Source organism: Lissotriton vulgaris, chromosome 1_2 (assembly GCF_964263255.1).
Source record: "Lissotriton vulgaris chromosome 1_2, aLisVul1.2, whole genome shotgun sequence".
NCBI classification, from domain to species: domain Eukaryota; kingdom Metazoa; phylum Chordata; class Amphibia; order Caudata; family Salamandridae; genus Lissotriton; species Lissotriton vulgaris.
Genome location: NC_141686.1, coordinates 82,310,774 through 82,333,823, shown reverse-complemented (window position 1 = coordinate 82,333,823; position 23,050 = coordinate 82,310,774). Strand labels below are relative to the sequence as shown.

Sequence of the window (23,050 nt, the reverse complement as noted above, 5' to 3'; positions counted from 1 at the left end):
GGGGTAGTGAAATCCCCGTGCTCCCCAAGAAACAATCCGTGAAAGTGTGGCTGAAGATATGTAGCATGCAGTAAGCACGTGCATAAAGTCATGATTCTTGAAAAAAACCTGAAGATGGATATTACAAAAGGTACCTGCTATTGTGTGACAAAAAACGCTATCCTGGAGCTACAATGTCACATGTAGTGACTCAGTATATGAAAATCTGGGGAAATAATTGTCGAATGTTGTTGAATACCGATAACTAAAAAGTGATTGCTCTGCTATTAAGACCAAAGGACGCTTACCACTTGAAATTGTGCTTGATGCCGAGATATTCAGAAAGGGTCGCACCCTGAAGTTAAAAAACATGTTCCTTTTGAAGAACCTAATGTAATGTAATACACGACGTGGAGTATTGGGGAAATATACTGGCCGCAACTAGAGTATGGAATCGTAATAAAAATTGCTGTAAACTCACCCAACTCGGGATAATAAGCGCTCTCAAAATGCAGCCCCACTCTAATGCGGTGAAACAGGCAGAAACGCCGCAGGAGTTTCACGATGAAAACAAGCATTTACAATGCAACGGTTTCGCCTTTGCAAAAGTTAGAGCTATTGCCTTGTAAATGACATTTTTATTTATGTGTTGGTTTTGAAAACAGATAAATAAATGGCATTGTCATTTACAATGCCAATAGCTTAATCTCTCGCAAATGCCGCAAACCCACAGAGAGCCCCCCACACAGAGCCCTCCCCACACACACACGGAGCCCCCCACACACACACACCCACAGAGCCGCCCCACACAGAGCCCCCCACACACCCACACAGAGCCCCCCCACACACTGCGAGCCCCCCACACACTGCGAGCCCCCCACACACACTGCGAGCCCCCCCCCACACACTGCGAGCACGATAGCGCTTCGAGACCATATGAATGGCAATGGAGCACTGCAAAAACGTCAATGTAAATGGCCTATTTCAGAGCAGCCTAATTTGCTGAGTGTTACTAATTTGACCTTTTGAAAGTTTTGAACTGATCATGCAGTTTTCATCATGCGTCAGACTATTACACTGTGGGTGGGAGGGAATCAGAAAGGATATCGACGCCCACCAGTCATAGAAGCTATATCTGATGGTGTTTCAGATTGAAATCAGAGATTAGACACATGCAAACTCATGCTGCCTGCCAGTAAAACTGAAACACAGGCCCCCTGAAGCTGGACTCGGACAGACAAGAGACTGATGAACTGTGGTTGGAAGCACGAACCCTAACCAAGACTTGTGTGTTTTGCTCTACGAAAGGGCCAGTGCCAGCTGATCTCCTATTAGCTGTGGAGCGCCTGCTCTCAAGTCGACCTTCTGTCCCGGTCTTGACCTACTCGAAGTGCAGAGTAGGCTATGTCACAGCCATTGTGTTCTCGTAGTTACGATAGTTATTGCATGGTGATAAAAACATTAGCTCCACCGGCCTCCTACAATAACAAATGATCGTGCTCACACGGCCTGGGTGCCACCGTGCAGGCACGCCTTATACATTAGTATCTTCATCTGTCTATAGATCACTGTGGGCAGTGCTTTCGGCGCTATTTTTTTTATATTGAGGGGGAGTACCTGCACTTCTCAAGAGTGACGTCATACGTTTAATTGGAGAGTACCGGCATTTGTCAGAAACAGCAGGTACTCTGGTACAGAGTGCCTGCACTTATTTTCCAGTGTCAAGCACCGAGTGTGGGCTGCGGCTGCACACGCAGGCCTAGTGCATTCATCGGTCTGTCCATCGTTCCAAGTGCGACGCAGTCACTTGTCCTGCACTTGACAGGCAGACACAGCTACTGCAGAATAGCGTCTGGAAAAACATGCAAAACCAAGCCAGCGGAGTGTGGCAAGGAAAACAATGGGGAGGATTTCACAGGATTATTCTGTGTGTTCTGATGTAGATTTAATACGGAAAGGAGCATTCAATATATTGCTGTTCCCTCCATCTACCGGGTCTGGTGTAACCGCTTCTACATTTGTTAACATTAGGGCTGATTTCCGTGACAAAGGCCGCTGGCCGCTGTCCTGCCGCATTTTAAACCCAGATAAGGCAGCGTTCGGATGTGAAGGTGCTCTGGCTGGGGTTGGGGATAGGGCGGGTGAGAAAGGGCCACGGACAGTGGGCGGGAGGGAGGAGACACAGACAGTGGGCGGGCGGGAGGGAGAAGGCACGGACAACGGGCGAAAGGAGTGTTCGGATGTGAAGGTGCTCTGGCTGCTTGGAGGGTGAAAAAGGGCCACGGACAGTGCAGTGGGCGCTCGGTCTGTGCGGGCACAGGCAGCTGCTCACGCGGCGGTGCAGTAGGGTTTCTTCCTGGCCGCTAGCATAGCACGGGCTCTGTCCTGACTGCTGGTAGAGCGCGAGCCAGACTTTGAAGACAATGGACTCCTATTGAGAGCCAGAGAGGTTGGACACCGGACGCCGTAGGTGCAGCTGCTGTTTGAGTGGAGCATAGCGAGAGCGGGTGGGAGAGCCTGCACTACTAAGGCACTAACAAGGACCTCGAGCAGCCCCCGCAGTCCCCACGGAACCCCGCTCTTCTTCATTGAGATTGTGTCAGATCAGGTCAGCGCCAGCCGCAGCACAGCGGTCCCGGCGTTGTGCCTTGTGCTGCAGCGGTACGAGAAGAGAGCAGAGAGTCGACCCGGGAGCGGGGGTGGGGACACAGAATATCAGAAAGGGACTTGGTCCCCCCGACCACACCCAGCTCCTGCAACTCCCGTAACTCCAGCAACCCCCGCAAACGTATAACACTTGCTGGGCTGCTGACCACCAAGGCGAGTGCTGGCGCCATTAGACAGCAGAAGTGGAGAGTATGCTCAAGGCAGGCGCAGAGACGGTCCGGATAGTCCTGGGTATAACCTGCGCCAGCTTGTCGAACCCCACTCGCTTTTTGGTCACATTTCACATTTCATTTGAAGACAATGCGAACTATGTTTACGACGTCATGTGGTCAACGGTGCATCCCGGGCTCTTCGCATGGGTGGACGGGGAGCGGGACAGGGGCTGAAATCCCTCTCCACCGGGCGCCATCTTAAAAGAAATGACCAAAACAAACGTATTAAAAAAAAAAAAAAAAACACCGTCCACCGCCGCAATGACGTGCTAAAAGGGGCTGGATGAGAAAAAAAAAATCAAAATCGCAGGAACGCCCACGAGTCGCCTCGCAGAATGACAGACGCCTCTCTCTTCCAATGGCTAGCCTCCATTTATGGAGCTAGCCAATGGAAGACAGAGGCGGGACAAAGCCCACATACTTGTAAACAAAAGATTTCGCCTGTGCGAAACGCTGCTGAGCAGCTTTCGACAGGCGAAACCTAAAAAGGACTGCTGAAGGTGAAAACTGGTGACGGAATAGTGAAGACGAAGTATCAAAGGTGAACATAAAAAGTGGACTGTGAAAGAACGCTATAACGTGAAACTGAGAAGTATAGCGTTCTTTCACAGCGACACCAGCACACACATTGGTATCCGCCACAATCTACATTACTGTAAAGGTAAGAACCGGTCCAGTACCAGTTTTCTTTTCCGCTTTTACATAATTGCACTGGTTCTTCTAAAGAAACATGTTTAACTTCAGGGTGCGACCCTTTCTGAATATCTTGGCATCACACAAGCACAATTTCAAGCGGTAAGCATCCTTTGGTCTTAATAGCAGAGCAATCACTTTTTAGTTATCGGTATTCAACAACATTCGACAATTCTTTCCCCAGATTTTCATATACTGAGTCACTACATGTGACATTGTAGCTCAAGGATAGCGTTTTTTGTCACACATTAGCAGGTACTTTTTGTAATATCCATCTTCACCGGGATTTTTTCAAGAATCATGATTTTATACACGTGCTTACTGCATGCTACACATCTTCAGTCACACTTTCACAGATTGTTTCTTGGGGAGCACGGGGATTTCACTACCCCAACACAGATTTTAAAACTCAGATTTGCTTAATGGACCGACAGTCTTAACATTGGAAATTCATCATCCACCCAGAAATCTAAGGATACAATTTTTTAACAACAGAGCATGTTATCACCAGCATGTTAGACTTACAATATTTATGGTATTTGCGCATATTATCACTATTTGAACTATAGTTTTAGTTCTATGTGGCACTAACAACGTTGATAAGATTACCTCCTCAGTACGCATAAAATACAACAGTGTATTGTTTATTTGATTTCATTTATACCCCTGAAGAAGGGGTCCCGAAATGCATTGGGTCATTTTCCTAGATCTGCTTAAACCAGAATTCTTGTTTGAAAATATATTCTGTTAATGGTTTATTGTGTATTGCTTTTGTAAATCTATTGCAAATTAGCGGAGACTAAATCCACACGAATTGATATATATTTTATGTTAAAAAAAATGTGTTAATGCAGTACAATGCATATATTGTATAATTAATGCAATTTCAGATCAAGAAATTTCATGTGTTATTATTGTAAAAAATACGAATAAACAGAGAAGGTGTTTTCCTATATTTTGTCAAAGGCTTTAGGGTTTGATACCCACGCAGGCTTCTTTTCCTGCTCATTTTCTTTGTATCCATTTCCTGTGGGGTCACAGCAGGTAGTGGGTATGCACCCTTAACTTCAGATAGCATAAACATTGAATACACTGAATACATAGGTAAATTGGCAGTGCATCACCTCAACTCTCAAATCCATACACACTAGGAGGCATAGCCATACCTAGTTAATAAGGTTGTAATCAGGTTCAAGGATAAGTTGATATATTTTAATCAAACAACAAAAAAACAATACCACTGATTGACTCAGGGAGTCAAAGCAAAAGACATAAAAGATTTTGAACACAGAAGTAAAAGTAAGCAAGAACACAACTTGCCTGGCTACGCATCAATTGTAAAAAACTCCAAATACGAAAATGCACAGTAAAATAATACTTATGGAGCAAACTAGCATTAGAAATGCAACATGTTATAACATACTGATACAGCAATGATAATGCAAAGGGGCGAAATAAATGACACTGACTATAAAACACATAACACATTTTAGGAGTGACCTGATTAAGTTATAATCATCAAAACGGTCTGTTACTGCTGACTCATCTGGGCTGTAACACAAGGCAACATTGTGCAGCAGTAGATATGCCCGGATAGGATTTATTTATGTCATGCAAAGTATTCATTACAGATAATCGACACACGTTTACCTACTGGAACTCAAACGGTTGCTGCTGCTCACAGGAAAACCCGATTTGCCAATTTAACCAGTAAACGGACATTTAAATCCCACAGTTTCAAAACAGCTGGTAAAGAATGGTTTTGAGAAACCTTGTGATTAACCAAATCATGAATAAAATCAGTGTGACGATGTATAGCAGAGCCCTTTAGCACTCAGATTACAGCTCCATGACTCAGAAAGCCTTAATGCAACCAGTCACCGCTCAAGGGAAGATAAAAGAACACATCTTAAGGTAATTTATCATGAGCCTAACCATTTAAATCAGGACTTCCGTATTAGAAGAGATCCATTTCTTATGGCACTCACCTGATTCTCATCCTGAACAACTCGATACTGCTCCTTCCAAATGGTGATCTTGGAAGCTTCATCCTTGCGCAATGCTCGCTCCTTTTTCAGCTCCGGACTCCAAAAGGTTTTAATGCTATTCATGGAAGAGCTAAGCTTACTCTCCTTAACCTCCACATCTCTGCGCAGAAAGTCATTTTCTCGAAGCACTTCCTTCAACTGAGATTGCAGGTCCATTATTGTGTTATCTCTTGCCTGACGCAGAGAATGTGGCACAGTGGATGCCATGCTCACAGGAGGAAGATGATGCTCACCAAATGCAATAGTATCACTAGCAACACTGCTACTGGCAATATTGGGACTGCTCCCCATGGCAGTCATTCTGACACCATAGGGCAATCGTCCACCTGAGCGTCCAAGGGTCATGGTGCTTTTTGGGGTTTCCACGCCAATGTTTTCATGATCGCTAAGGTACATTGGGCCAGATGTGGCGTAAGCTGCATTTAAGGACTGAATATTTTCCATAGAAAGGGTTTTCCCACTGCCACCACCTGCACCAGTTCCAGCACTACCACCTGTGCTATTGGTTCGGCGGTGGCCTAGCCGAGGCGATCTTGGTAATCTTGGTGAACGTCCTGGACTCTGGCTGCTTGGTTCCACCTTACCAACTGATCGAGCACTTCCGTACATGTCGCAACTGTAGTGAGAGGTTTGAAGGCGAGATGAACTTTTCCTCCTCTGCAGTTTCAGTCAGGTCACAAGCTTTACGGTTTTTGACAGTTCAAAACAAAGCCCAAATATTCCATCTTGCTGTTCTCTCTTGGCAATATTACCTGTAAAAGGGAAATCAAAGAGAAAATGTTTATTGTGGCACAAATTATTGCGTATTACTAACTACTGATCAGTCTTTTAAAAATTGCCAATACAACAGAGAAAGCAGCCACATACATAACTGAAGTATTACTTTAGTTAGAAAATGCTCAGACACCCAGTAGCTGGTTGTTTTATCATTAAGCTAGGAGGAGCTGGGGCGGAGTAGTTTGTATATGTTGAACACCTGGTGGCCCACTCTGTTCAGATTCTCCATATACTGGATGATTGAGGGGTTGTGTCTTGCTATTTTTGATTTGCTTAGGGCTGTTCTGATTTTGAGGAAGTTGTAGAGTTCTATATTTGGTAGTTTATGTCGTACTTTTAGCATGTTGAAGGTGTAGGGGCTTCCCCCTTCCTCCAACTGGGCTGGGTATGAGATCCCTAGTCTTTTCCAAGAGTCTATGGCTAGGGGTCTCCCCCTATATTTTATCTTGGAATTTGCCCACAGTGATTGCCAGTTAGAATTTTTAACGCTGTGTTCCAGTTTTTGATCTACCTTAACCCCTTCCATGCTGCTGCGATTCTGCTCTTGAGCTGGACATTCCAAGCACGGGTGTGGTCATGACGGCCCCCAGCCGTCATCAGCACACGAGCACAGTAGTGCAGGAAGGCTGGGGGCCGTCATCAGAATGCAAGGGGTTAAGAGGGGCGTATGTAGTGTTTTTAAATATATAGCTATTCTTTTGTGTCTGTTTGTTCGCGGAGAGAAGCCTTATTGGGTTGATATTGTTTAGTATAGTATGGCTTTTTCAATCCTGAGCCAGACCGGCGTGTAGTCCTGGTTAGGCATCTGATATGGACACGCAACATGACAGATCTCCTGCTAACGGTAGCAGTCAAGATAATACTCACCAAGTGGAAAGACACCTCCAAAGACTCCTTCAGGGGGTGGCTCAACTGGGTGACATACCTGAGGAGCCGACATCACAGCCTTACGAAACACACCATGGAGAAAACCCAACAGGGTTATGTGGACATCCTTGGACAAGTTCCTAGTACCTTACGAGCCCCCATGAAAGAGCAAGCCAGAAAAAATCAAAAGGGCCCACCTCCACACCAACCACTAGAGCAGGACACCACCTCCCCTTCCCCCCTAAACTCTTCTCTCCCCCCCCCCCTCTTTCTTTTTTCTTTCTTTTTCTTTCAGAGTAGACAGCTAGACAAGGGGGTTGGTCATGCATACATTTTGTTTAATTCCGACCAGCCTGACGGTTACCCCTAGCACAAATCGCCAATGAATATATGTTATACGTTCTATGTGGGATTGAAGAGATGCAGGGACGCTTATGTGCTCTACGAGTAAACTGTACAACCAGCAGCTAAGCCACATGGGCTGTCACCCCTGTATGTACAAATGCGATGAGGATTACATGTTACTTGTCACATGTTGTAAGTGTAAAAAAAACCAATAAAAAATATTTTTTTTAAAAGAAAAGAAAATGCCCCGACAGTAAAAACTAAAACAAATATTTTTGCTCTGAACATCGATTAAGAGGAGGTACTTTCATTTTTAAAGCAGGGTGGTATGATTTTTTTTTTTTTTTTTTTTAACATTTCATTTGTCAAGTTGCGCATGTATCGCAGGGCTCTGCACACCAGAGATATCTGCATAATCAACCATATAAACATAAGGGCAATCAATTTTTTGGATGAGATCAAGGTAACACAAAAAATCATACAAACAATATAAAAAAAACTACCTCCTGCCCCACCCCTCCCCTTTTGATCGCACAAAGTCTACACAGTCCACAGCATATATATATATATATATATATATATATATATATATATACACACACACATATATATATATATATACACATATATGCACACACACACACACACACACCAGGAACTTTCTTTCAAGAAGAAGGTAATTAATCACGCACTCACAGGAGTTTGCTTTTCCTCGTTTCTTTATTGCTTCAAAGCAGCTTCCAGATCATCTCAAAGGACAAAAACCGACGCGTTTCGTTAACCCCTGTTAACTTGCTCACAGTTACATTTTCTGTTTGAAACAACCATTTGAAACTCCCCACATTCAATCATGTGACTAGTGATGTCATCATTGCCATTTGTGACGGAGGATTATGGGACTCGTAGTTCATTGATATATATGTACACAAACGATAGACAAAAAAGGGGGGGGAAAGGGGTGTACCTCATTTACAGTATCATACATTCCATCGCAACACAAAACTCTTGTATTTTATGTCATATTCTCCTTTTGCTATTTATTTTCCATTTTAAATTTGTGCACTTCCTATTTTTTATTTGTCATTTTGTGTTTTATTATATTTTTTGTGTGTGTGTTTTCTATATATCTAATTTTTAACCAATGTTGTATTTTGAAATGTTATGTTTATTTAGTCACCAAATTCATCAACCTAGGTTGTGGTGATTTAAACCTGATAAGTCTCTATTTGCATTTGAACATATCAGAAGTAGATCTATATCAAATTTAGTTATTATTGGATCCAATAATTGAACATTACATTGTTGTGCCTCAAGTTTATTAACAGACGCCCCACAGGGTCTTATTATCCGTCTCTTCATTGATCACATTATATTGCCCTCTGTCCGCCTGATGACATTCAGGCTGCAAAACATTTTTTGCTAATTTCTGGAGGTTAGAAATACCACCTTTCCTTTCCATTTTTTAAATTGAACTAATTAAGCAATTTCATGCCAGGGCTATTGATTTGGATTTATCTGAACCTATTTTCGTTCATATTCATATGTTTGGAGGCCCTCCAGTGGGCCATGAGGCAGTATGGTTACATTATTGTATTTTTTGTTATTGATCACTGCGTTGTTTAAAAACAAGTTTTCTTTTCCAGACACCCAACCACAAACCTAAAAAATGTTTTTTCTAATATGTCATTTAGACGATACTCCTATTTACCCCACCATTGTGTCGTAACGACATCGTTATTCAACCAGAGTGTATCTATCATTGTATAATTTTGAGAACAGAAAATTACAACACAAACCAGAAAATAAAAGTCTCTGATAATGTTCTTCAGAGGTGTATATACAATTCCTCACTCTGGTTCAGACCCCACAGGCTCAGTGTTCGAAAATGTAAGATCTGCCTGGATTCGCTCTGTCTTAATTTTCTTTCACGATCCCCACCTCTCTCACTGGCGGGGATCGTGTTAAAAGCATAACATTTTAACTTTTAACAATCTCCACCATGGTTTGTCTCCATGTGTTTGGCAACAGCGTTGCTTCTGTCACAGTTTACAGTTGCCCGTATATGTTCGAGTATTATTTTTTTCAACTCGCATTTTGTGCTGCCGATATATTTCAATGCACAAGGGCATTCAATCACATATACAACATACTGGCTTTTACATGTGATTAACCACTTTATCTGCCATGTATTGTTATTAGGCAAAATCGCCATAGTTGTGTTTTTGGCAATTTGGCATACTTTACACATTTGACATTTGATAAAGCCTTTTGTTTTTAGCCATTCCGTTCCTTTTTTCCAGCCCAATTTCTGATGGTGACTGTGTATCAGTTTATCCTTTACATTGTAATCACGCCTGAAAGTGATATTTGGGTGTTTACCCATCACTTTCCCTGCCGTAGGATCAAGTTGCAGCAGTTTCCAATTTCTACTTAAAATTTGAACAATTTGTTTGGATTCCTTAGTATAATCCAAGATAAGCCTCACAGGATCCTTTTTTACTAGTTAGTCTTTCGACATCCGATTTTTTGTTTTCAGAATATCTTCTCGTTTTTTGTCATTTGCTCGGTGCCATCCCTTTTTGATGATGTTTTCTTTATAGCCTCGTTGTTTAAAACACCTGAAGGTGTCCTGGCTAGGATTTTTCCATTCTTCTTCCTTTGAGCAGATGCGTCGGAGCCTTAGAAATTCCCCATAGGGAATGTTGTCAATCACTGTTTTGTGAAAGCTTTTTGCGTGTAGGGTGGCATTTGTTGAAGTGCTTTTGCTATGTAGGGTGGTCTCTATTTTATTGTTAAGGATGTAGATTTCCGAATCCAGAAAGGTGACTTTCATTGCTTATTGAATTTGTGAATTTGAAATTCGCTTCTGTGGAGTTTAGGATCTTAAAATACTCTTCGAATTCTTCTTCTGTACCATCCCATACGATTAAAAGATCATCGATGTATCTCAGCCGCTTCGTGATCTTATTCACAAATCTATCATTGTTGGGATGCCAAGCAATCTGTTTTTCCCACCAACCAATAGTGAGATATGCGTACCCTGGGCTAAAGGAAAACCCCATCGCACAGCCTTTCACTTGTTGATACATTTCTTCTCCAAATAAAAAGACATTCTGTGTGAGGCACATGTCTATCATCTCCGTCAGCATTTGGTTATGGAGTTTGAATTGTATGTCTCGTTCTTTAAGGAAAAAACTGCAGGCAAGTAGGCCTATGTTGTTGTCTATGTTAGTGTAAAGGGATGTCACATCCATTGTTATGAGGCGATATGATGTTTGCCACGGGAGATCTTCCAAATGTCTCAAAAGGTCTGTGGTGTCTTGTAAATAAGAACTTAGGTTCAACACGAAGGGCATTAAAAAGAAGTCAGTGTAACTAGCCACTGGTTCCATCAACGATCCCTTCGCCGAAATGATCGGACGGCCTGGTGGTCTTTTTGGGCTTTTATGCACTTTAAGCAAAAAATACACCGTTGCTGTTATAGGATGATTTACAGTTAAATATCTTTGCTCATCTTCATCAATCAAGTTAGTCATTATCCATTGGTTAATCTTTTTATCTAATTTTTCTTTATATATTGGTGTTGGGTTAGTGTCCAACTTTCTGTAATATTTTTTGTTTCTCAGTTGGTGATGAGTTTCTAATTCATAATTTGTGGTATTTGGAATAACAATATTTTCGCCCTTATCGGCTGTTTTTATTGTTATTAATTAATCATCCATCAGATTTTTTAATGCCATCCTTTCTTCTTTCTTTAGATTATCCTTGAATTTGGACCCCTTGATCCTATAGATATCCTGTATCACGGCTTCTTGAAAAAGATCAATTTTATTGCCTGGAGGCAGTTGTGGGTAAAAGCGCGAAGGTGGTTTCTTGCCACTCATACCTGAACCCTTCTGGGGACATACAGTGGTTTGAGTTAAGATGTCCTGTTCATCCATTACATCCAGGTTGACAAGGTTTACAAGCATGTCCTCCGTTGTTAATATAGGATTCATTTGTTCTTCTTCATTCGTTTTCTTTTTGTAAAGTTAGCCATCTCTTGATTTTCTTGAAAAATCTTCGCCAATTTGATTTTTCTTACATATTTATATAGATACACACAGGTCTGTGCCATATCCATCGTTTGGGTTGGGCAGAAATTAATGCCATGTTTCAAAAGTGAAGTCTCATCTTTTGTTATTTCACGGGATGATAGGTTCATTATTACCAATTCTTCATTCTCTTGTTGTTTGGTCAATGGGTTCATTTGGCATTCTTTTGGCGCTTACTCCTGGTCTTTGTTCCAATATCCTCGGAGCGACTTTCTCCTGTGGCCTCTTCTTGTTGCTTTTTTGGAATTTTTTGTTCTGTTACCCTTGGGGTCCACATGCGTCCCCTTCCTCTTCCCCTTTGAGCTTGAAACTGACCCGGATTTTGTTCCCATTGTCTCTGCTGAAGAATTAGTCTCATGTCTCCTAAAAAAATCCAGTTTTGTTTGTGCCCCACTCGGATCAGCTTCGTTTTCACTCGCTTCTGTGGATGTCAGGGATGTTATACTGCTTAAACTTGGTGTCCTTTGCATGCCTTGACCTTGATGTTTGAACATATCAAACTTTTTTGCATATGTAAATATGTGCCCTTGCGCATAATCTTCCTTGTCCCTCTGAAATTTGGATTGTTTTCTTGCTTTAACAACATCTTCATGCTTGTCAACATTTTTTTCCAAATCCCCTTTTAGTTTCATCATTTCCGGGTTCATGTCTATTGCTGCTAATTCTTTTTCAAGTTCCTGTAATTCTGCTTTTATTTTTATCAGTGCGATTTCGATATGTTTCAACAAAATTTTCATTAATCCCAAAGAGGAGGTAAGTACATATTCCCCCCATTCTTGTAATAGTTCATTGCTCGCATCTTGTTGGCTAGGCATTAGGGAGATCCTCAAGCCTCTGGGTATCCTTTGGACCTCAAGATACTTCTTCAAAGTGGCAGCCTCCCACCATTTGTTTATCTCTTTTTTACTCAGTTTCTCCCATTGCCTTAATTTACTCTGTGTATCAGTTTTCTTTGATAATGCACTCCTGTCTTGTTCTGATGTGCTCTGTATTGTTTCATTCTGTTCAAAAAATTAGTCCATTTCCTCTGTTCTTTTGGCATCTCTTTCCTCCATCTTACACTTGGATGACATGGATTTTCGTCTCGCTTATTAAGTTGTTGTTTTCTTTGTTTGATTTGAAAACAGCTTCAATATTGGATACTTCGAGGATACTACCTGCCCATAATTATATTAAGAAAGCAAAGCGTTGTTACGAAATTGTTCAAAACCGCTATATCCGATTGGATTCCTGTTGCGGTATTTTTGTTGTACAACTTGCTTCTATTACGGAAAAAAACAGCTCATTTATCAATGGCATCAACAGCAATGCTGCAGAAACATGGTTTTGTTACCCTGTATTTCAGAAAAAACTACACCTTCTACACGGACGTCAACCTTACTTACCTTCACCCTCCAGTGGCGGTCCGTCCTGTGTTTCAGCGATCTTTTCCCAAATGTTTAAAGCGTTGCTGATATATATACATATATATACACACTACTATTATAAAGAGAGAACTGTGTCCTTTGAGCCAGGTAAACTCAAAAAGTACACCACCAATCGCAACACCCAATACAGCGTTGGAAAGGGGAGGTCCAGGAGATGGACATAGGCTATATAAAAATAAAACATAATTAAAAAAATTTACCATAAAAAAAGTAGTCCCTTGAAAGTTGCGCCAGCTGCGAGGTGCGTCATGACATCAGGAGCGAGGGGAGGAGCGGCGTACGCTGACGTCCGAGCATTGATTGCAAACAGCTGAGACTGGAGGACTGGTGAGACGTGATTGGAGCAACCGACGCTGACGTCCGAGCATTGATTGCAAAGAGCAGAGACTGGAGGACTGGTGAGACGTGATTGGAGCAACCGAGAGGCGAAGAAAGGGGGACTTGATAAACGAAAGACGTGTGGCGAGTAGCAGAGAGGGTCAGGAAAGGGGTCTCTCACTTGTGTGATAGTCACAAGGCAACAGCGCTAGGAAGGGGGGAGTGACGTGATGCTGAGACGGCCAGGGAGCAGGTATTGAGGTACAAAGACCGAGCGCACGGGAAGGGGTGCTGTGACAAGGTGTAGTAGATGCCGCGTGGGAAGGGAACAGGTGACAAGGTGTAGTAGATGCCGCGTGGGAAGGGAACAGGTATGATGTATACAGCCAGTTGGAGCGCAAGGAATATGGCAGAAGGCTTGAGAGGGCTGGTATGCGTAGAGAGAACCAAATAGCGGCTTTTGCAGTACGATCATCCTTCAGCACAGTCAGAAAGTCAGTGAGCAAACTAATAAGAGTGGATATGATGCAGATGTGTCTACAGAAGTCGAAAGAATGCTACACTAGCATCTAAATAGGTGACCAGGAGGTGGAAAAGTGGGCTCTTATGCAAACCCAAAACATGGTCTGAAAGAAAAGGTTTAAATACACCCAGAGTCTAACCGATCCCTTTTTCTACGTGCAGGTGGGGCTCTGAAGCCTAATTGCTCCCGGACAGTGAATATATATATATATATATATATATATATATATTCACTGAAAAAACCATAGGTTATATACCATATATAGTTAGGGATTAGCATTTACAAAACCTTATTTTATTTGCACAAAACCATTGAAATTCCATATATAGTTAGTTGCACTAACTATATATCGCGGACCCGCAATCCACTGCTAATGATGTCACATATTACATCATTCATGACATGGTCAGTGACATCACTGGTGACATCTCAAATGACATCACTGATGACATCACTGATGACATCACTGATGACATCACCCAGTGACTGTATGTTTCTGTAAAGTTAAAATATGTCTTACATATTGAAGAATGAGTGGATGTATAAGTGTCTGGATGAAGGATTTAGTAGGTGCATGACTGACTGTATGAGAGAATGATTAAATGTGTCTCACTGAGTGCATGGGTTAGTGATTAAAGTGTCTTAATTTGGCAATCATTATTTATGTTGTTCTGTAAACTGCTGCATGTTTAAATCAGTAGCTATATCAGTAACTATATGGGTTATTGAATGGTTGCCCAAGTATTTGTATGGGAGACTGAGTATGTGTGTGGGTGGCTGGGAGGTGTATAACTCTGTGCATAGATGTGTGAGCAGTTGATTCCCTAGGTGTATGGGTTCAAAAGTGCATGTAGAAACAGCTGTATGGACAGTTGACTGTGGGCATGAGTATATTGGTGAGTGAATGGATATCTCAGTGCTACATGTCAAAGTAAGTACATATGTAAAACACACTCCATGTGAGAGTTGACATATATAAATAACTGAACATAAGAGCCAGTGAATGTGAGAGTGGCTGTATGAATCATTGTGAACTTGTATCAAGGATTGTATAGGAGAGTAAATATGTGTTAGTATATGTTTTAATAAGTAAGGTGTGTATAACTGTATAGTTGAGGAAATGGAGATGTGATTGATTCTTTGCATGACTGACTAGGTGTGTGAGTAACTCCATGGATGTGTGACAGTCTGTGAGTGCCTGTTTACACTGAGTGCATCTAAGGTTATATTAGAGTCTGAAGATGTATTATCACATAAATGATATCATTAGTGATGTAATCAGTAATGTCAAATGAGATGTCAGTGATGTCATCAGTGATGTCATTTGAGATGTCATCAGTGATGTCATTTGAGATGTCATCAGTGATGTCATCAGTGATGTCACTGACCATGTCATGAATGATGTAATATGTGACATCATTAGCAGTGGATTGCGGGTCCGCGATATATAGTTAGTGCAACTAACTATATATGGAATTTCAATGGTTTTGTGCAAATAAAATAAGGTTTTGTAAATGCTAATCCCTAACTATATATGGTCTATAACCTATGGTTTTTTCAGTGAATTTTCAAGGTTTTGTAAATGCAAATTCCTAACTATATATGGTCTATAACCTATGGTTTTTTCAGTGAATTTCATTGGTTTTTTTAAAAGCTAATATCTATAGCTGTAAAATATATTCTTTATTAAGTGACGTATCACGTAGCCCTTGAGACGCCTCATGATGCATCGCATAACCGTGACGTATCGTCTCTGCAGCGCAAACCAAACCCAAAACGTAAGCGCGCCAGAACACGCTTAAAGATATATATATTTTTTTAACCTTAATTAGACAAAATCCACACGTGCACATATCACAAATGTTCAAAAAACACAATATGTCGGACTCCCGTTACGCTGCCGGTTAGCTGCCCGGTTAACGTACCAGGAAGCACCTTTACCGCGAAAAATCGCAATTTTTTTTTTCTTTTGCCCCGCAGGGAACTTTAATAGCCCCCTCATCAATCCTAGGGGTTCAGGAGGGGTCTGCCTTACCCCTTTCATTCATTTACACCTTTTTTTTTTTCCACCTCTTGTCTCTCGATCCCACAGAGAGACAAGATGGCGGCCGCTCCGGACTGTTTACAATGTTGACAGCCAATCAGCTACTCCTCAGACTCCCGTTACACTGCCGGTTAGCTTCCCAGTTAGCTGCCCGGTTCGCGTACCAAGACGAGTCTCTACGGCGAAAAAATCGGATTTTTTTTTTTTTGGGGCCCCGCGTGGCTCTATAATATCCCCCTCATCAATCCTAGGGTGTCAGAACGGGTCTACCTTGCCCCCTTTCCTTCATTTCCCCCTTTGTTTTGGCCTCCTCTTGTCTCTCGATCCTACCGAGAGACAAGATGGCGGCCGCTCCGGACTGTTTAGAATGTTGACAGACACAGGAGAGCCAATCAGCTTCGCATCGCAAAGTTCCGTTACGCGAAAAGTACGCGAACCGGAGCGCTGCCCGGAGCGCTGTTACAGATATATATCTTATTTTAAACGTTAATTTCTCAAAATCCACTGAAGCACATATATTGAGACCTAGCAAAGGCACATCGGGCTAACAGTCCCTACAATTTTGCCAAGTTTCGTGCAAATCCATTCAGCCGTTCGAGCTAAAAGTGAGGCCAACCGCCCTATGGAAAAATGAATGGGAAAAACGCGTTTTGGGACCCCCCTTTTTTCTCGGCCCCCCCTTGACGACCCCCCCCCCAAATTTTCAGGGGCTGCTCAGGAACAAAATGTGCCATTTTCCTGAAAATTTCAGCCAATTCCGTCCACAAACGCCAAAGTTATTAGACATAGAATTTTCAAAAGTTCCATAGAGAAAAAATCCGAACTATATATACCTACTGGCTATCGCCAGTAGGTAATATATATCTCCAGATACATAATATGTACAAATAAATTACTCCAATGGATGAGCCACTGCAACAGCTGGCGGGTCCAAACGCAGGACCGATAATCCGCCCACCATTTCCAAATTTTGTAATGCTTGTGTGGGCACCCCCCTGGCGACAAAAATAGGTTGTTCCAGCCCCATACAGAAGTCTAATCCAGTCTTCCATGCGGCCACCGATGGGGCACGCAGCGCCTTCCACGCCTTGGCGATGTCCCGTTTTGCTAGTGTGAAACACAATTGCATGAGGTGCCGTTTGTAGACATTACCCCCTATCCCCTCCATAACATGAGGCAGCGCCAGCTGTAGTGTACGGTGAAGCTCCCACCCCAGGACCTCCAAGAGACAGGCAAATATCCCACTCCAATAGCGGTCCAGGGAAGGGCATTGTCAGACTTTATGAATGAATGTGCCCTCTTCTCGACCGCAACGAAGATACTACGGGGAATCAATCAGCCCCGCCCACCACAAGCGTGTCAGAGTAAAATAGACCCTGTGTAGATACTTGAACTGAACGAGGCGGAGTCGCATCGCTATGGTTGCTCTCCGCAGAGCCGCCAAGGCCTCCGTCCAGTCCTCCTCCTCCAGCATGCCCACATCCTATTCCCAGTCCCCCCGAAGCTTCTGAAGTGTGGGGGGATCAATGAGTAACCAGGGATTGATAAATCCGGGAAATGTTCTTTTCCTTCAGATCCCCCATAAAGACTTTCACTTCCAGCAGACTAATTTCGGGTAGAGACTCCAGACTCTCCAAGCTAGGGGACAGGGCATGGCGAAATTGGAGATAACGGTAAAACTGGGACTGTGGCATAAGGAATTCCCTCTGGAGGTCTTGGAAAGATTTGAGCGTTTGGCCCCTCATAACATCCCCCAGGACTGAAATACCAATGTCGTCCCATCCCAAGGAAACCCTGCAGGGCCGCCAACTGGGGTAGTTGCCAGTTATTCCGGAGGGGAGTTTCCTGAGTCAGGGTATTCCACCATCCCATTGGTCGTAATGCCTGCCTCCCAATCAGGAACACCACCAGTGTGGCCGATGGCAACGCGCCCCCCAACAGTAGAGAATACAAAATTTTATATAGCGAGTGGTGCCCCATAAGTTGCAGCTCGAGCGCATATGCCAGGTCTCCCCTATCACCGTACCACCACTCATTAAGGACCAGCAGTTGCGAGGCCTGGTAGTACAAGAGAATGTCAGAGGATGTGAGCCCCCCACAATAGATGGACAGGAAACATGTTCACAGAGCTACACGCACTTTTCCCCCCCTCCCACAAAAACTGCCTAAGCCCCTATGATATCTTCTAACTGTGTTGATGTAACCTTCCCTTTCTTTTTATAGAAAGACTGAGAAGAAGACCAGAAATATTTGATCTGGGAGCTCATGTATTGAACCTCAAGTGATCACCAAGCCCTGACGAAGTTCCACTGGAACGAAACGCGTTGGCTGAGGCTTTTTAAAGATTGAAACAAAGAATTAAATTATTGGAGACGTAGGAAGTTCTTTGAATATCGTTTTTTTTGGTGCACCGTCCTTCTCTTGAAAACGTCTGGTATCTGCTGCACAGTGGAGCATACGTGTGGCAAGCTCCGGACGCGCTCTGCACATAATAAGGACTTATTAACTGTGAAACGGAGGTGCCTAAGCAGGGCCAGCCACACTGTCTGTTTCTCAAGAACCAGGCAGAAACGTTGGGGCGGGATCCGATATGGGTTATTCTGTAGCTGATAGAGGAGCAGGGGAAGCAGGGGTGCTATGATTTTGAAATCCCTAACCTCTTAACTGCATAAAGATATGGTGGTGATTTTGTTCTTTGTGATGAACAGCAACTGTGGCAGAGAAAATGTAATACAGTGACAAATTATGTCATCCTCTTGAATGTGGGTAGAACAAATGAAGGTGGATTTATTTTAAGTGCTTTATTGAAATTCAACTTTGGCATTATTACTTAGATAAAAATGTATAAATAAGGTTCAGATTCGGAATACTGTCAAGTAACTCAGTCTTTTCTTCTCCATGTCAGGTCGAGAAAGATTAATGAATGTAAAAACAATGTATTTTATCTGCTCCAGAGTTTCCAATACCTTCAACCTGTTACAGCGATTAAGTTGCTTTTATATTGTCTTGGTCCTACAGACCATGTGAACCTGCCAGCAGGTTCTGAGGACTACAATTGTGAAGTCCTCGCTGATCTAAAGCTACCGAGTCAGCCATGTCTCAGTAAAACTATTTTAACCTGACTTTGGCAACAATCATCGAGGTTTTGCTTGGCCACTTTACCAAGGCTTGAACTAATTCCGCACTTGGAAAAAGAGTCTAATTTCAGACGCTAGTAGTACGAGTAGATAAACTTCACAATACAATTGAAGAAACAGAACTAGGAGAATCATCCTGTTTCCTTGTACGAGTCAGCCATAGCCAAACATGACATACAGGTCCCAAAGTGCCCAACACCTAAGGCAGATCCCTAACTTAGAGTTCACTACTAAAACCAGCCGTGGTGAAACATGTAAAGTCTTCTAATGGCCTATCTCAGTGGCTAGTGGGATAACTGAGCTATACTCTTGAGTTAAAAAAGCCCACATCATTAGACCCAACGTCCACTAATACTTTCAGAGCTTAAAATGTGATGTTCCAACTAATATACTGTTTTAATTTTTAGCATAATGTAAGGCTAGTATAAAAAAAACGAAACCTTTTGTCTTACTATACTTTGTCAATTGTACAAAACATATGCTTTACTGAGTAAAGTAAAATTTTCTGTTGAAAAATATATATTTTTTTTTTAGAGAAGCAGTCCTTGACTAAATAACAAGTTAACTGGTTCATGGGGAACGTTTTTTCTTTACTGCTGCTAAGTGAGCTGTTACATAGCTTCTAAAGATCCGCCAAGCCTTCACTAAGCAGATGCAAACAATCTGTAGGAGTCCTCCGAGTCCTCATGAAAGCCCCAGACCAAATACAGCTTTAAATCAGAGGGTAGAAACACATGGACTTTATAATACAGACCAGCAAGGTGCTGATAGCCCCTTTTAGGTCTTTGGCATGTTAAATCTTGTAATATGAAAATGGAAATAAATACAATATTATACCTGCCTTCCAATACACAATTTTAAATGACCCCTCTGGTGTGGAATTTCCCACACCCAACTATAGCTAAAAAAATAAGAAATTAGGAGCTGGTCAAAAATATATGTTTCCTGGGATAAGAGCAGACTAGATGATGAAGCATTCCAAAAACAAGTGGGTGAGAGTACAGGGTCCTATTAGCAAGAGACGCCCCTCAATGATTTAGAGACGCCCCTCAATGATTTAGAGACGCCCCTCAATGATTTAGGATCAAAAGAAAATCATGAATCTCTATTTATTGTCCAAATGGGATTCAATCTGATTTTGAAGATTAGGTGCACTTGGTAAACATGTCTATTTACATATACCTACTAAATACAACATTTGTTTTAGTTGTGCTAAATGAAAATGTAAATTCCTCTAATGTACATGATACTAGGAAAACTCACTTCAAGTGATGCTTGATATAATGGATCAAGACCTGTCCCCCCCCCCTTAGGATCTCAATACGCTAGTGATGTAGATTATATTAGAACTGTAGAACCTGCCAAACTTAGGTTAAACCAAATTAACAAACTCAGCCACATACATAAAACCTGCCCAGTTATTGGTGCTGTGGTGAAACACTGTTTTATTACCTACTGTAAGCATCTCCAAAGCCCCCATCTTGCCTTTTAAAATGCATGGTAAAGGGGGGAGTGGCGAAAATGGCAAGCGGGTAGGACACGCCTTGTTCATCTCCCCACTCCCGTCAGAGTGGCTTACCGGCACAGTTGACGAGCCGCAGAACCCTGACAGTGAAATGGGAGAGTGCAGGAACCCGGGGGCGTGCTTTGGAGCAGACGGTGGTCGCAGAAAACAGCCAAAATAGTGAGTGTAGGCGGCAGAGCTCCGAGAGCCAAAATGGCGGCCCAGACTGCAATAGCGATCTGAGGGCCAGGCTCGGACCTCAGAAACGATCGGCGGTGAGAGTCCTGGCGACATCCCCAGTGGCCGCAAGGGTCAGAAAGCCACATATCTAGAGGCAAGCAATACTAATGGCTGAGGACTGAGTTGAGGGATCCGGCAGCGGAAGCAGCAAAAGAGAGAGACCAGAGAGAAGGCCCCATCCTACTGCAGTCGGCGTGCGAAGACACAGCCGTGCACCCGAAGACAACTAAGATTGAGAGCCTCTCGACACGTGAATGCGGAGGGGAGAGCCCCGACACCCACCCAGGTGGCAGATAAGGTCGGATAAACCCCACAAAGAGACACGCAATAATCAAGGCAGAGGATTGCGTAGCGGGAACCAGCAGCAGCAGAGGTATGGGAGAGAGGCCGAGGCGAAGGCCCCGCTTAGTAGCTGATGGCACGCAAAGGCAAGAACGTGCAGTGAAACTAGTCTAGGAGGCCCATGGGCGCGAGTAACAGAGGGGAGAGCAGACACGGCACCAGACCAGGTGAAATAAAACCACCCGGAGGGGCAGTGCGCCATATCAGCGAAGCATTCCACAAGTCCCAACTATTTCCCAGAGGTTCCTAAAAGGTGCCTGGTCTCAAGCAGGAGGCAGCCCAGGATAGGAACGCAGGGAGGAGGCGATGAGGGTTGCCCGGAAAAGCGAAATCACCTAACACAGATCCGGATAAAAGGGGCCACCAACAAAGAGACTGGTCATAAAAAGGCGGGGACCGAAGAGAGCATAGTTTGAACAGCCAGTGCAGGTGAGCCCGCAGCACAGGAAACTGTAATGGTTATTGACGACCTACCATTGGCCTAACACAGCGGAACGGGGCTTTAACAGACTAAGCCTTGCTCAGTGAACACTAAACATGAATTGTCCCAAAAAAGACGACATAGACCTAGGCCATTACTGGTGGCGGGGCACATTGGCGCACATAGAGAGTGAAGAAGCCCGAACCAGAGGGGCTGAGGGGGAGTGGACACTCCGGTATACACCCAGGACGAAGAGCGCGAGGGTGTCGGACTATCCCCCACATCTCCCGGCCTCCAGTCGTAGCTCTACATACTGAGCTTTAGTCTGGAAAGGTCTAAAACGTGGGGGAAGTAGGACAGAAATGTGAAGGACATGTTCACCAAAATGACCGGAGCGAGTAGTGGAGATGGCCGCGACTCCCCGGCTACACCAGGAGGGCAAGAGATTGAGAACCTGGACGAACCAGTCACACAAGCTTTTCTGGCACATCTATGCTCCACCCTTCGAGAGGACTTACAAGCCCTTAAGAAAGACTTCACCAACGAGATGGAGGTACGACGAGATATGGACGCGGTAGGAGAAAGAGTTGCCACAATGGAAGCACATGAACAGACTCGAGAGGAAGAGGTGGAGCAGCTACAGCAAGAGGTGATTCACCTCCGGGCACAACATATAGAGATCCAGGCCGAGAAGGAGGATTTAGAAAATCGCTCTTGTAGAAACAATATACGAGTGAAAGGAGGGCCTCCCAAAGAAGAAGAAACACACATCACTCGATATCTTCAAGGCCACTTCCGTCATATACTGCAAAAGTCTCATGACTTTGATATTAAAATTGACTGAGCCCATACAGTAGGCTTGCAGAGAAAAGCCCCGGCACCTCACCCAGACATCTTGGCATACTTGCCAGACTTCTAACTCAAAGAACTCATCCTATGTCGGACACAAGACGCACAACCACTGACATATCAGGGACACGCAGCTGCCTATACCACGACCTGGCAGCAATAACTATGCATAAACGCCAAGACTTCCGTCCAGTCACGGCACACCCACGTAACCAAGGAATCTCCTACTCCTGGGGGCATCCCTTTCGCATCATCTTCAAATGGGACAGCAAACTGCAGCAAATCAGATCACTACAAGAAGCATGCCGCGTTCTGGGCATCAAGAATCCTCAGCAAGATGAGCCAGACAGAGGAGATAAAAAGGGGCAATGAGAGCGAGATGGTGGCGTAGAATAACAGGACGGAGAGTGCCGGAGGCATCGTCGAAGCCTAACTTAGAGACCATGGCACAGGAATGTCAAGCGGTGTTGAACTCACTGTCTGCCGAATCCGGATCCAGGGATGGCAAATTAACTGACACAGGGGTCAGATAAGTGGTAAAATGCTGGGCGGGGCGGCGGAAG

At 43.5% G+C, this 23,050-nt stretch overlaps 1 protein-coding gene across 12 annotated transcripts in view; it reads right to left on the bottom strand.

Annotated features, from left to right (window-relative positions):
* Positions 1-23,050, bottom strand: part of ERC1 (ELKS/RAB6-interacting/CAST family member 1) — a 2,439,553-nt gene that overhangs the window by 2,329,432 nt on the left and 87,071 nt on the right. For all 12 annotated transcript variants that reach the window (XM_086952855.1, XM_086952857.1, XM_086952853.1 and 9 more), the window contains exon 2: positions 5,540-6,351. In XM_086952855.1, coding sequence (XP_086808981.1) covers positions 5,540-6,208 — 669 coding nt within the window. In that variant the 5' untranslated portion in view covers positions 6,209-6,351. The remainder of the gene's footprint in view (positions 1-5,539; positions 6,352-23,050) is intronic.